The sequence below is a fragment of the Rhineura floridana genome, chromosome 18 (genome assembly GCF_030035675.1).
Source record: "Rhineura floridana isolate rRhiFlo1 chromosome 18, rRhiFlo1.hap2, whole genome shotgun sequence".
NCBI classification, from domain to species: domain Eukaryota; kingdom Metazoa; phylum Chordata; class Lepidosauria; order Squamata; family Rhineuridae; genus Rhineura; species Rhineura floridana.
In genome coordinates, this window is record NC_084497.1 from 273,373 (window position 1) to 287,093 (window position 13,721).

General features: G+C 50.4%; 1 protein-coding gene across 3 annotated transcripts; it reads left to right on the plus strand.

The window, feature by feature from the left end:
• Positions 1-561: 561 nt before the first annotated feature.
• DAPK3 (death associated protein kinase 3) lies at positions 562-13,656 on the plus strand. 3 transcript variants are annotated; one of them, XM_061601946.1, is made up of 9 exons: positions 562-672; positions 1,444-1,583; positions 5,104-5,464; positions 6,858-6,987; positions 7,526-7,574; positions 8,997-9,023; positions 10,236-10,388; positions 11,210-11,255; positions 11,794-13,656. In XM_061601946.1, the coding sequence occupies exons 2-9, from the start codon at positions 1,522-1,524 to the stop codon at positions 12,334-12,336; spliced, it is 1,371 nt and encodes a 456-aa protein (XP_061457930.1). In that variant the 5' UTR covers positions 562-672; positions 1,444-1,521; the 3' UTR covers positions 12,337-13,656. The 3 variants fall into 3 exon arrangements, with proteins under 3 accessions (XP_061457930.1, XP_061457932.1, XP_061457931.1); XM_061601948.1 differs by lacking the exon at positions 562-672 and adding an exon at positions 1,197-1,347; XM_061601947.1 differs by lacking the exon at positions 562-672 and having other exon boundaries at positions 1,197-1,583.
• The last annotated feature ends 65 nt before the right edge of the window (positions 13,657-13,721 follow it).

The following is a 13,721-nucleotide window of genomic DNA, read 5'->3' on the forward strand; positions in this document are numbered from 1 at the left end:
CCAAAAAAAATCAAAAACCATCCGAAAATTTAGGCTGCAATCCAGTGCACTCTTATCTGGGAGTAACTCCCATTGAATCCAATGCATTGGATTGCAGCCTAAGCCAAATGCCTGGAAAAAGGGGAATCTTGCCTGGCGCCTAAAGATAACTAATATATGACATAAGCTAAATAAAAATTTAAATAACATGACATAAAAGATTATGTCAGAAATAAAAAGCAGCAAAGGAAAAATGTTTGGGAACCACTGATTTCCGTCTAGTTACGTGCCTTCAAGTCGATTTCGTCTGACGAAGCAGCGACCTCCAAGAGCATCTGTCGTGAAAGATCTTGTGAGTTCAGGTCTGTGGCTTCCTTCATGGGATCGATCCGTCTCTTGTTCGGCCTTCCTCTTCTTCTACTCCCTTCTCTCCATCGAAGAGCAATTCCTTAAAAGATGACAAAATCCCAGCTATTTTGGGAAAGCCTTCCTCAGAGGGGTCGGTGACGTCACCGTCCGGCAGGGGGCGGGGCAAGGAAGGGGGCGGGTGCCGACGTCACCTCCGCGCTTGAGCCAATGGCGGAGCGGCCTGGCCCTGGCGAGAGGCGAGTGTTGGAATGCAGACGGCGCGCGCTCTCTTTCTCTCGGGAACGCGCGCTGCTCCCGGCCGAGGCGCGCTCTCGCCCGCCCGAGGTGGGGCTGGCGGGGCGCTCGCTAGGGGGGCTCCTTAAAAGGGGGGTCCATGAGGAAGGGCTTTTTGCGTGTGGGGAGGTGGAATTGGCCGTTGAGAAGAGGATTTGTGTGGGGCTGGGGGGTGGAGGCAGGCGTTCTGTGGGGCGTGGTTTTTTCTGGGGGGAATGTGGATGGGGTAGTGTCATTGGTGTGGAGGGAATGCTTTGTGTGGGGCAGGGAGGGAATATAGAAGAACGGGGGCTGCTTGGGGATGTGGGAAAGGAAATCTATGGGGTTTGCTTTTTAGGGTGGATATGGGGCAGCATCACTGGTGGATGCAGCAGAGGGGTACCGGGAGGAAATAAGTGGTTAATGAAGAAAGATGGGGCTGTGAGAGAGGGGGTGAAGTTTGGGGAGATGAAGGATGGAGGGTTTTGACAAATGTATAGGGGAAGGGCCTGGAGGCTTTTGGGGGGGTGAAGGAAGAGACAGGGTGGTGGGTGTTTAAGGGATCGGGGAGGGGGGCTGTAAGGTTAGGGGTCGGGTTTATGGAAGGGATCTCTGTGGATGGTGGAGCTGCAGCAGAGATGAAACTCTTCTAATATCGTGGAAGGGTGCCCTGAAGTCTGAGGTCTCCGAAATCGGAGGATAAACTCTGTAGAGAACGGATAACAGGGAAGGGCATGTGGAAATAAGGTTTGAAAAGCAGACCGTTTCTGTATGTGTGTCTTCAGTGGGGGGCCGCTCGCTCTTTCCCCAGTAATACTGGGCCCTCCGCCATCCCTTCTACAGCGCTGAAAGCAGTGGCGTCCGATCTGGCACTGGGTGTACTGGAAATCGAGGGACTCGCCCCTTTCCTTGCGGGAAACCATGTCCACCTTCCGGCAAGAAAATGTGGAAGACTATTATGAGATGGAAGAGGAGCTGGGCAGGTGAGCTAGCCCTGCACTTCCTTGTGTCTTTGTATTTTTTTTCTGTGCAAGCTCCCGGCTGTCAAAAAAAGCCAGAGACAGAAAATCTGGGGAAGGGCTGTAGCTCATTGATTGCATGCAGAAGACCCCAGGTCCAATCCTGGCATATCCAGTTAGGGCTGGGAGAGAAACCCCCTCCCCCCCCCGATGGAACCCCTGGAGAGCCAACGTTGACAGTACTGAACTAGACAGGCCAATGGTCTGATTCCGTATAAGGCAGATCCCTGTGTCCCAAATTTTTGTGTGCTTCTGTGTGGTGAACTTATAGGAAGCAAGGATTGTGTGTGTGTGTGGGGGGGGAATTGTATAAGTTTAAAACAAGCTATTGTCTATGAGTTCCCCTGGTCGTTAATCGTGATGTCATGGAACATCCATGAACATTCTAACTTCTCCCAGGGGAAATCTCGACATTCATAAACTGCGTGCAGCTTTTTGTAATGGAAGTGAACATTTCGGTTAGTTAAAAGCATCCTTTGCGGAGAACCCAAGGACTGTGTAACGTAGAGAGTTAATGGAAAATATAAAGAATACGTGTTATTGATACAGTAATACCTCAGTTAAGGAATCCTTCAGGAAGGAAGCTCCTTTTAACCAACGTTTTTTTAAAGGTAAAACTGACCAACTTTTTGCTTTGCTATTGATATTGACATGCCTATGCCTTGGCTTTAAGGTGAAACTGACTAGCACGTGTCTGTTTTGCTATGGATAAACTTTCAAGCCTGTGCCTTTGCTTTGCATTAAAGAGATCTCTTGCTTTCTCCCAGGGCTGGGGAGGGAAGGACAAGTAGGATTCAGAGGAGGAGGGGGAAGGAGGGGGAGAGTGCCAGGTAGACACCCTTTAAAGCCCCTGTTGAAGCGGCCCCCACCATCTATGAACAGGTGTAGGAACCTATCCCTATTCTTTCCATGTTATTCCTACTTCTGGTACCAAAGTTTCTGTTCAAGAAGTAATGTCCAGGAAAGCATCTATTCCCTTACTGTTATTAGTATAATAGGTATTACTATATTTGAAGTGTATTTGAGATCAAATTCACCCATTGTGAAAAGGATGACTGGGCTAAATTTCAGGCACTGGTTTGAACTAACAGCCAGATCTTTGACTGTACACATCCTGTGAGCTTGTTCTCACAAGCAAATACAGATTTCACATGAAAGTTTCAGAAGAAGGGTTGCCTCACAGCCCTGAATGCAGTATTGTCGCATTCTTGACTTATGTCTCAATTGCTGAAAGTGTTTCAGGCACATTTCCTGTCTGAGTAGTTCCACTCAGCGGAAACGAGGCGGACAGTCCCCCTGAGCATGCGAAGACAGAGCTAGCGTGTTGCAAGGCAAAGCAGATCTCATGCTTCTCCTGTTTTGGCTTCAGTGGGTGATGCAAAATCCTTACCCAATAACACGGTGTCACTGAACACTGTATTGTGACAAATCAGACCCTTGTGACAGTGTTACTCGCACTGTGACGGCTTATGTTCCTGCATTCCACTTCCCCCATTCTGCTGTTGCACGACAGCTTTGCTGCGTCAGTCCTGGCCTGTTTAAACCGGAGTTTAACACTAGTGTTTCCCATTACAGGCAACTCTAGTTTAATGTCAGTTAAATGTGTTCATGTGCCAAGGGAAAAGCAAGGAGAGAATATGTTAGCCTGACGCTTGTTCCCATCTTTACAAACCCTGGTTTCCTTAATAAACACAGTAAACCATTACTTTATTAAGCTGGGGAAGTTATCTCCAAGTGAGGCCACTGTGTATTCACTAGATGCACAGATATTGCATAAGAACGTAAGAGTCTCTTGCTGGCTCAGGCCAAAGGGTGGCCCAACTAGTCCTCCATCCTGTTCTCACAGTGGCCAACCAGATGCCCATGATAGGAAGCCCGCAAGCAGGACCTGAGCAACTTGTATTCAGAAGCATCCAGCCTCTGACCGTGGTGGCAGAGCACAGCCATTATGGCTAGTAGCCGCTGGCAGCCTTCTCCTCCACAAATTTGTCTAATCCTCTTTTTAAAGCCCTCCATGTTGGTGGCTGCCTCCTCTGGGAGCCAGTTCAGCTCCATAGTTTAGCTGTGAGCCACGTGAAGAAGTCCTTTCTTTTGTCTGTCCTGAATCTTCCAGCATTCGGTGGCAGGGATGTCCACAAGTTCTGGCATTGTACAAGAGGGAGAGGAACAGTTCTCTGTCCACGTCTCTATGCCATACACCCTCCTTTTCTTACAGAAGGGTGACTTGAGGCCAAGCTGTCTTTCCTTACGCCTTTAAAAAACCCCAAAACCCTTGTCTGCTAAATCTGTTTCTTCCTCCTCCCCCACCTCCACTCCTAGTATCCTTGCCATCCGGATTTTGCTGACGGGCGGCAGGATTAAAACTTGTTGGGTTGCTTTTGTTCCGCTCTATCCGTCAGGCTTTTGTCACCACAGCCTTATATGGAATGCCTCGGTGGTGTGTTGTGGGGTGACCTCACCTTTGTAAAATGTAAATAGCTGGCTGCAGTTAAATGCTCCGGTGCTTGTGGCTTAGTTGAAAGAGGATGAAAAAAGCTTTCTTCATTTTTGTCCTGCTTTCCTGTGGGAAGGGGATGATATGCAGATATGCAGAGGATGCAGATAGACAGACAGACAGACAGTCACAGTCATTCAGTCAGTCAGTTTTGAAATCAACAAACAGAACTTCACCCAATATATATATTCCTCACCCCCTCTCTCCAATGACTGCAGTATATTTCCCCAGCATTTTCACTATCACAAAACCAGGAAGTGTGTGTGTCTATGTAGGCTCAGGAATGTGCTGTGTCCTAACTGTGACAGCCTTTGAGCTCTTGGGATCCCATCGGAGAAATCTCAAACATGTCCCCTTTCTGCAAAGCCTCTTTGGATTTCCTGGCCCCGGTCCATTCTGCCTGGCTTTAGAGCACTGGTCTTCGACCTGGGGTCCCCAGATGTTGTCGGACTACAACTCCCATCATCCCCAGACAGCATGGTCAATGCTCAGGGATGATGGGAATTGTAATCCATGGGCATTGGGGGACCCAAAGTTGAAGAGCACTGCTTTAGAGCATGGGTCAGGAACCTTTGGCCCTCCAGGTGCTGATGAACTAGAACGCCCATCGTCCCTGGCCATTGGCCGTACTTGCTGGGGCTGCTGGGAGTTGTAGTTCAGGAACACCTGGAGGGCTAAAAGTCCCCCCCCAGCTTTATAGTTTGCTGAAGATTCTCTTTTCCTGTCTGCTGCCGCCAGCTGGACTTGTTCTGCACACCTCCCCTTCTTAGTGCTGTCTGGATTCCTTGACTGTTTCCCTTCCTTGTTTCTCTCTGCGCTCCCGTTCCCTTTAGCTAATTTTTTTAGGTTTTTGGCCTTTATTCCTATTTTTTACATTTGTTTCCAAAAAATAAGGGGAAATTTTTTTCCTAGTTTTTCCCCCAGGCTTTCACATCTCTACGCAGGACTAACCGGATGTTTGATCTCTCTCAATCTCTCGCTCTCTTTCAGCGGCCAGTTTGCAATCGTGCGGAAGTGCCGCGAGAAAAAGAGCAGCTTGGAATACGCGGCCAAGTTCATCAAGAAGCGGCGTCTCTCTTCCAGCCGCCGCGGGGTGAGCCGCGAGGAGATTGAGCGGGAGGTGAACATCCTGCGGGAGATCCAGCACCCCAACATCATCACGCTCCACGACATCTTTGAAAACAAGACTGATGTGGTTCTGATCCTGGAGCTGGTCTCCGGCGGAGAGCTCTTTGATTTTCTGGCTGAGAAGGAGTCGCTGACGGAGGAGGAAGCCACCCAGTTCCTCAAGCAGATCTTGGATGGCGTCCACTATCTCCACTCCAAGCGCATTGCGCACTTTGACCTCAAGGTAAGATCCCCACTCGTGCAAGATCTGAGCAGGAAAGGATCTGCTAGCTGGGCCGCCTTCCCAGTCTCTGGAACGATATTTCAACTCCTCTCTAGTGCATCAATGGCCATTGTGCATCAAGGGTATGCTTTTTGGCAGTTAAAGGCTGTGGTGAAACCTCCTATGTGTGTGAAAAGCCTTTACTTTGGAACTTGAGAGGGTCTGCCAATAAACTGCCGATATCGTCATGCCGTTATACAAATCCACGGTGTGGCCGCATTAGGAATCCTGTTGTATACCCTCACCTCAAAAAAGGATGTTGTAGACTTGGAAGAGGTTCAGAAAAGGGCAGCCAAGATGATGAAGGGTGATGCAGCAACTCCCGTATGAGGAAAGGTTGCCACATTCAGGGTTCTTTGTTGTTGTTGTTATGTGCCTTCAAGTCGATTGCGACTTATGGTGACTCTAATGATTCAGCAACCTCCAAGAGCATCTGTCATGAACCACCCTGTTCAGATCTTGTAAGTTCAGGTCTGTGGCTTCCTTTATGGAATCAATCCATCTCTTGTTTGGCCTTCCTCTTTTTCTACTCCCTTCTGTTTTTCCCAGCGTTACTGCCTTTTCTAGTGAATCGTGTCTTCTCATTATGTGTCCAAAGTATGATAACCTCAGTTTCGTCATTTTAGCTTCTAGTGATCGTTCTGGTTTAATTTGTTCTAACACCCAATTATTTGTGCGAGTCAGAGGTGACATGATTGAAGTTTATAAAATTATGCATAGCATGGAGGAAGTGGATAGGGAGAGGTTTTTCTCTCACATAACACTAGAACTCGTGGACATCCAAAGGAGCTGAACGCTGGAATATTCAGGACAGACAAAAGAAAAGACTTCTTAATGGAGTGTATAGTGATGGAATTCCCTCCCCACAAGAGGTAGGGACGGCCACCAATTTAGAGGGCTTTAGAAGAGGATTAAACAAATGCATGTGGGTAAGGCTATCACTGGCTACTAGCCACGATGGCTGTGCTCTGCTTCCACAATCAGAGGCAGCATACTTCTAAATCCCAGTTGCCGGAAGCCGCAGGAGGAGAGAGTTGCTGTTGCGCTCAGGTCCTGCTTGCTGGCTTCCCATTGGGGGCATCCCTTGAAACGTTTTTGAGATGAATTTCTGCTCCCTGGGAAGGATGATGGAAGCCCCTCAAAGCTTCTGTAGTTGACAGGAGCGTTTCTGTAAGTGACCGGTAGAAGCAGACTCGATTACTGTGGAGTGTTTTGTGACATTCTTGCAACTTGCGAAAATGCGCCGGCAGATGTGGTGGTCTTGGCCAAGAATTCTTGGCTGTAGGCTGAACTCCAGATCTTTGTTTGCTGGATGCGGACGCACAGTCACCTGTCTCGCGTTCCCTCTTTCCAGCCTGAAAACATCATGCTTCTTGACAAAAATGTCCCAAGCCCGCGCATCAAGCTGATTGACTTTGGCATTGCTCACAAGATTGAAGCAGGGAATGAGTTCAAAAACATCTTTGGCACCCCGGAGTTTGTAGGTACGTATGAGAAAGGGATGTTTTGAAAATGAAGATGTGTGTGTGTGATGGGGAGGGCAAGCAAGCTAAAGAATTCCCCAGTCTTGAGAGAAGGGTGTCTGTTTATATCTCACAGGGCAGGCCTATGCTGTACATTGAAAGCACATCCAACACACATTTAAAGCATGTGACTTCCCCAAAGAACCTTGGGAACTATAGTTTGTTAAGGGTGCTGGGAACCGTGCCTCTCTCTGTCAGGAGTAAACTATTCTTGGCAGGGGGAGGAGGATGCAGATGTGACCTATGCTGGGAAGTGTAGTTTACCCCTTGCAGAGCACCCTCCTCTGTGAGGGTTGAAAACTGCGGTTCCCAGGAGTTTTGGGGGGGAAGTCATGCGCTTTAAATGCTCATTCTGTGCACTTTAAATGCATGGCGTGGATCTGCCCACGCATGTCTGGAGTGACAGGGTAAATGAGAAAGAGATGCAGGGAACTATGTTGGATGCACTTTGTTATTGAAATGTTTTCCTGTTTCCACCTCTCTCTCTCTCTTTCCAAAGCTCCAGAAATAGTCAACTATGAACCTTTGGGCCTGGAGGCTGATATGTGGTAAGTGGAAAGTAAGCTTTTGTCACGTTTCATGTTAGGGGACTAGTGTCAGCCTATTATGCCACAAGGAAGGTAGCATATATATTAACAGATGATCTTCTTCTTTTTAATAATAATATTATTAGCATTTTTTTACCCGCCCTTCACCCAGAGGTCCAAGGGCAGGTTACAACCAAACTACAGCATTTAAAACATCACAGAATAGGGTGGGTCCTAAAAATATACATCTCAGGTGTCAAAGGCCAGCGTGAAGAGGTGCGTCTTCGGCATTTGCTGAAAGCTGTACAGTGAAGTTGCCTGGTGCACTTCTGCGGGGAGGGAGCGCCTCATCTTAGGGGCTGCCACAGAGAAGGCCCTTTTCCCGGGCCGCCATTCCCTGAACTTCTGAGGGTGGCAGAACTATCAAGGCCCTCCCCTCTGCTGCTCTCAGCACCCGAGAGGGTCTGTAGGGAAGGAAGCGGCCTTTCATATATCTGGGGCCTAAGTTTAGGGCTTTACATGCTAACGTAAGCACTTTGAATTGGGCCCGGAAATGAACTGGCAGCCCACGCAGTTGTTTTAAAATGGGTTATATGAGGTCTAAAGGGAACCCCAGCTGCTGCATTTTGGACCAGTTGAAGTTTACGAGTAGTCTCCAAGGGCAGCCCCACGGTGAGTGCAATGCAGTAATCCAGTCTGGAAGTTACCAGAGCATAGTGTACCGTGGCCAAGTCATCTCAGTCCAAAGGGGCCCAGCCAGACCTGGGAAAAGTCACTCCTAGACACTGAGGCCACCGAAGCCTCCAGTGACAAATCTGGATCCAGCTGTGGACGTGCTCCGTCCAGAACAGACCATCACCCCACCTCCTGGACATGGGAACTCTGGATACCTAACACCCTTGTCTTTTCAGGGTTCAGCCTCAATTCATGAACAGATAGCATAGGAAGCTGTGGAGACTTGTTTGCCCACCTTACCCAATATTACCTACACTGACTGGCAGTGACCCTTTCTCATCACTGACCCTTTTTTTACAAAAACACCCCTGGGAGTGTCAGGGATTGAACCTGGCCTCTTCTGCCTTCCTAGGAGTGAGCTGTGGTCTCCACGTTAGGCAAAGGGCAGGCTAGATTCAAGAAGAATCAGAAAGCCATGCCACAGACCCAAGGCCGTTCAATGCGGGCGCAGGGTGAAGACTGGTTCTGCTTTACATTTATCTCCCATCTTGCCTTCCCCGTGGAGCCCAAGGCGCTGGGTGGCTTCTGTGCATGCCCACTGGAAAAGCAGCAAAAGGCAGATACTTGTGCCCCAAGTCTTGTCAGACAGCATCATTTTGGGGAGGGCCGCAGGCTCCCCACCCCGGTTTCTGTGTCTATGTAAAAACAGCCGCTTCTGGACTCCAGTGCTCGGATCTTGACCCTCTCCTTTCCCCCTTCCTCTTCCAGGAGTATCGGAGTCATCACATACATCCTGTGAGTATTTTGAAAGAAAGCGTTTGGTGCCGGTACTGCTCAAGAGAGCCCAGCGGGTGTCATGCAGCAGCGTGGCTTTGGGGAGGGATGTCCGCGCTTCTCCATTTTGGATTTTGGTCCCACCCTAGGTCAGGCTCCCAGAACTTGCGCCCGGGCCGGCGAGGCAGCCAGAGAGGAGTTCCTAGCCCAGGCAGGAGCCATAGCTGTAAATTCTGGTTACTTGTGGGATCCGACAGGCCTAGGAGGCGGAGAGCAGGGAACACCTGGTCACATCCACCCCATACATTTAAAGCAGCGGAAGCTCATGTACCACAGTTTGGGAACCCCTGATTTAAAGCAGACGGCGTCCCCCAAAGAATCCTGGGAGTGCTCGTTTTGTGGGGGGTGTTGGGAATTGTAGCTCTGGGAACTTCAGTTCCCGGGATTCCTTGATGGGAAGCCGTGTGCTTCAACCGAATAGTGCAGATGGCATCCCAGGTGCTGAGGAACCTGAGTGGGAGAGTGCCGTGGTGCTTGTGGACCTACACGTGGCCGTCCTGACCAGTGGGATGCAAGTTTGGTCACTGTGGAAAACCGGAAGCTGGGTTTGATAGGCCTCTGGTCTGATCCAGCAGCTCTCTTTAAACTTTTCAAGCCTCCCCACCCCCAGCATGGGGACAAGGGATGCTTCTCGACATTGAAGGCCAGTTGATGAGAGTGAGGCCCTCAGGAGGAACAAAGTGCATTAGGGGTGATCGTAAGAACCTAAGAAGAGCTTTACTGCATCGGATCATAGGCCAGGGATGGCTGGGGGACACACCTGTGGCCCTCGCAGATGTTGTTGGACCCCAGCTCCCATCGCCCATGACCACCTGACTGGGGCTGAGAGCCATGGTTTATTTGTGAGAACAGGATATTGGATGAGATGGGCCCCTGGCCTGATCCAGAAAGGAAATGCTGATGTCCTTATCTTCATTTAATGGCAGCTAGCCACGGCGGCTATGTTCTACCTCCACTGTCAGAGGCAGTGAGCTCGGAGTATCACAAGCGGGGAGGAGTGCTGTTGCACTCGGGTGCCGCTTGGAGGCTTCCCAGAAGAGGCATCTGCTCGCCCACCGTGAGACTAGGATGCTGGACTAGATGGGCCCTCTTGGGCCGGATCCAGCAGCCAGGCTCTTCTAACGTTCTTACGCCTCAATAAACATTGCTCTTTTGCCCCTTTCGCCCTTGCAGCTTGAGTGGCGCGTCTCCGTTCTTGGGCGAGACAAAGCAGGAGACGCTGACCAACATTTCTGCCGTGAACTACGACTTTGACGAGGAGTATTTCAGCAACACCAGCGAGCTGGCCAAGGACTTCATTCGGCGCCTGCTTGTCAAGGACCCCAAGTACGAGGCTGGGGTGCAGGGGAGAGGGTGGGCAGAGGTCACAATGTTTTCTGTTTGCAAAGGGTGCTGAGAGTTGTTAGAGGACCCCTGTTCTTCTCACAGAGCAACAACTTCCAGAGTTCCCCTGGGAAGAGGGATTGATTGTTAATCCGCTCTGGAAACTGTGGCGCTGTGAGGGGAAGAGGGAGCCTCCTCACAACTCTCAGCACCCTTCACAAACCACCCTTCCCAGAATTCTTTGGGGGAAGAAGCTGGCCCTGCAGGCCAAATCTTTATCCTGTTGGAAAACTTTGACAGTTGGACAGGGCCACCCATCTGTCGATCATCTGATGTTATGATGGTATCAAGTGACCAAAAGGTGAGCGGTCTTGCCTGCTTGTCAAAGTTGGCTGGCAGGGGTGGGGTGGATCCTGCTGTCCGCAGAGGTCTGCTTTGCCTATGTGTTCCCCATAGCTGATTGACAGGTGGGAATAGCTTGTGGGGCAAATGAATGCTGATTGACAGGTGGGAGTGGTTTGAGGGAAATGCTCCTTGTGGGCCAAATTGTACTCACTGGCAGCCCAAGATTGGCTTGTGAATTAGACGTTCTCCACGCCTGATCTATAATGTCACAGAGGCATTGTAAAGAAAAGTCGTGAGGATGGTGTGATGCGCAAGCTTCCTTGAATCAAATGGGGGATGCGAGAGAGAACCCTTCCGTTTGTTTCCGTGGGGCTTGGCCAGACGGCGTCTGGGTACACCCTATCCCCAGTATGTGCTCGTCCCTTGTGAGAAAGATCCCTAAAAACCAGAGCTGACCTCTGTCCCTCATACTGTTGCAGGAAGCGGATGACGATTGACCAAAGCCTAGAGCACCCGTGGATTAAGGTAAAAACAAAACAGTTCAGAATACCTGCTCCTTGTTGGTTTTGTCGTTGTTTCTTCATTTTCGAAACATTTTTATCCTACTCTTCAGCTCCAAAAGCCTTCCAGAGCCGTGTCTGTGAGATTAGCAGCAGAGGCTTAGAATCTGAGTCATGACACAAAAGGAAAGAGAGAGGGGTGTGGGGAGGGAAGAGGACAACAAGCAGACTCAGGGGGCCGCTTCTTAAAGGTGCATGCCTCTTTTGAAAGCAAGACTGTTTGGCAAGCAACCTCCCTTGTCCTGTTGCTGCTGCTGCTGCTGATACACTCCCCTTTCATGCTGATTGGCTCGTAGGATGCTGGAGACATTGGGACCCTGCTCCCCCAAACGTAAGGGGTCTGAGACCCCACCAGACCATTAAACCCCTCGTAAACAGAGTGGGATAGTAAGGCTTCACCCAGAAGATAGTTTAGAAACTTCCGGTCTCAGCAAAACAGAAAGAGAGAGACGGGAATGACCATGTCAGCATCCTTCTGAGATTCTTCCCCGCTAACCTTGCAGGTGATCAAGCGCCGGAATGTCCGCAACGAAGACAACGGGAAGAAGCCAGAGCGGCGCCGCCTCAAGACGACACGCCTGAAGGAGTACACCATCAAGTCCCACTCAAGCATGCCCCCCAACAACACCTACGTCAACTTTGAGCGTTTCTCCAAGGTCATGGAAGAGGTGGCTGCGGCCGAGGAGAGCCTGCGGGGGCTGCAACGCAGCAAGAAGTCCTTCCAGGAGGACGTTGAGGCCCTGCGCTCCATCTACGAGGAGAAGGAGCTGTGGTACAAAGAGGAGAACGAGGCCATCGGCCAGGACCTCCGGCAAATCCGGCAGGAGATGCAGAAGACAGAGGTCCTGAAGCGGCAGGCCCAGGAAGAGGCCAAGGGCGCCTCGTTGGCGGCCAACGGGCTGAAGCGGCGCTACCGGAAGCTGGAGAACCGCTACGAGGCCCTCGCCAAGCAGGTGGCCTCCGAGATGAAGTTCGTGCAAGAGCTGGTGCGCTCCGTCGAGCTGGAGAAGCTGGAGGGCGGGGAAGGCGGGTGTGGGATCCGCTAGCGCCATTTCCCCCTCAGCCGTTTTGAGGAGACCTGCCTTGGTTGCGGTTATGGGGGCCAGGTCTCTCCCGCACCCCCTAAATTTCTACCCTGAAGGGTATGCTCCTTGTTTAAACGCTGGTGTGACCGCTTCCAAGACTATGCATCTCATGCCCGAGCCCAACAGGGTGGACAAGATCACTGCATGCTTGGAACTTGTAGTCTTAAACCAGGACTGCACGCTTATTTAAATATCCATCCTGTGCGGGCTGCCCTCTTTGGGTGAGCTTCTGATGCTGACTCGGACTCCTCAGCAAAATCCTTGCTTCCAATCTCTCTCTCTCCCCCCTCATGAGATTCTGACTGCAAACTGTGGAAGCCGAAAGTCTGTTTCATTGTGGGCCTACTGACTGGGGTGTACGAGTGGCATGGGGGGTGATTGGGCAGGCGTGATGTGCGAGGGGAACGGCCTGTCTCTCCAAACCTGCCATTCCAGGGCTGAGGCCGCTGTGCCACTCATGCACTGTTGCTCATCGCTCCATTCCACCGTCTCGTGGGGATTCTTTGCTGGGGGGGGGGAAACACTCATTGCAGAGGACAATTGGCCACGTTCTCTGGGACCAAGGGTGCACTTTGCACGTGTTACGTTCTGTATGGTGAAAGAGGCTCCGCTACATGTCTCTCAGGGTATAGCTGAGTTGTGGACAGTGAATAGAAGGTGAGAATTTCCCTCCCTCAAGCTTGGCATGCGTGTGTAAAATAACAAAGAGCCTTTGTTATTTTGCCACATCCGGCCGGATTTTATCTCCTACCACAGCGGCAGGAATGTGGGAAGCTGCCTTCTACTGAATCAGACCCTTGGCCCATCTTGCTCAGTACGGCCTACACTGACTGGCAGCAGCTCTCCAGGGTTTGAGGCAGGGGGTCTCTCCCAGCTGTACCTGCAGATGCCATTTGGGGAACTGAACTGGGGACATTCTGCGTGCAAAGCAGGGCTCTAACCACTGGGCATCTGCCTTGTCTACCTCTCAGACGATAGTTTCCTTATTACAATTTTCCTTCCCAGTATGAAGAACTGGTCTTTTTCTCCCTCTCCCTCTTAATAATCACAGGGTTAATCTTTAGGAGAAGGGTCTCCGCATAACAACTGTCCTGGCTTCTGTTTAACTGTCCTGAGTCTGCTGTTTCACTCCCACCCACCCCAAGCTAAAGGGTGTTCTGATTTGGCTATTTGGTAGTTGTGAAGCCATACAGTCTTGAAATATGATATACTTGTGGCTTCTGCAAAGCCATCCTTGCCTGTAAAAGAATAAAATGTGGGTTTTTTTTATATTGACTGAGATGGATGCCTTGCCTCTCTCGTTCTTGTTATAGCTGTGTGTGTTTATTCGTTGGTTAGGTGTCAAT

Bases quoted from the DNA above. Each gene is read 5' to 3' on its own strand.
- DAPK3 (XM_061601946.1), top strand. From the start codon at position 1,522: ATGTCCACCTTCCGGCAAGAAAATGTGGAAGACTATTATGAGATGGAA. The intron at 1,584-5,103 runs GTGAGCTAGCCC...GCTCTCTTTCAG, and splicing joins ATGGAAGAGGAGCTGGGCAG to CGGCCAGTTTGCAATCGTGC. The intron at 10,389-11,209 runs GTACGAGGCTGG...ATACTGTTGCAG, and splicing joins CTGCTTGTCAAGGACCCCAA to GAAGCGGATGACGATTGACC.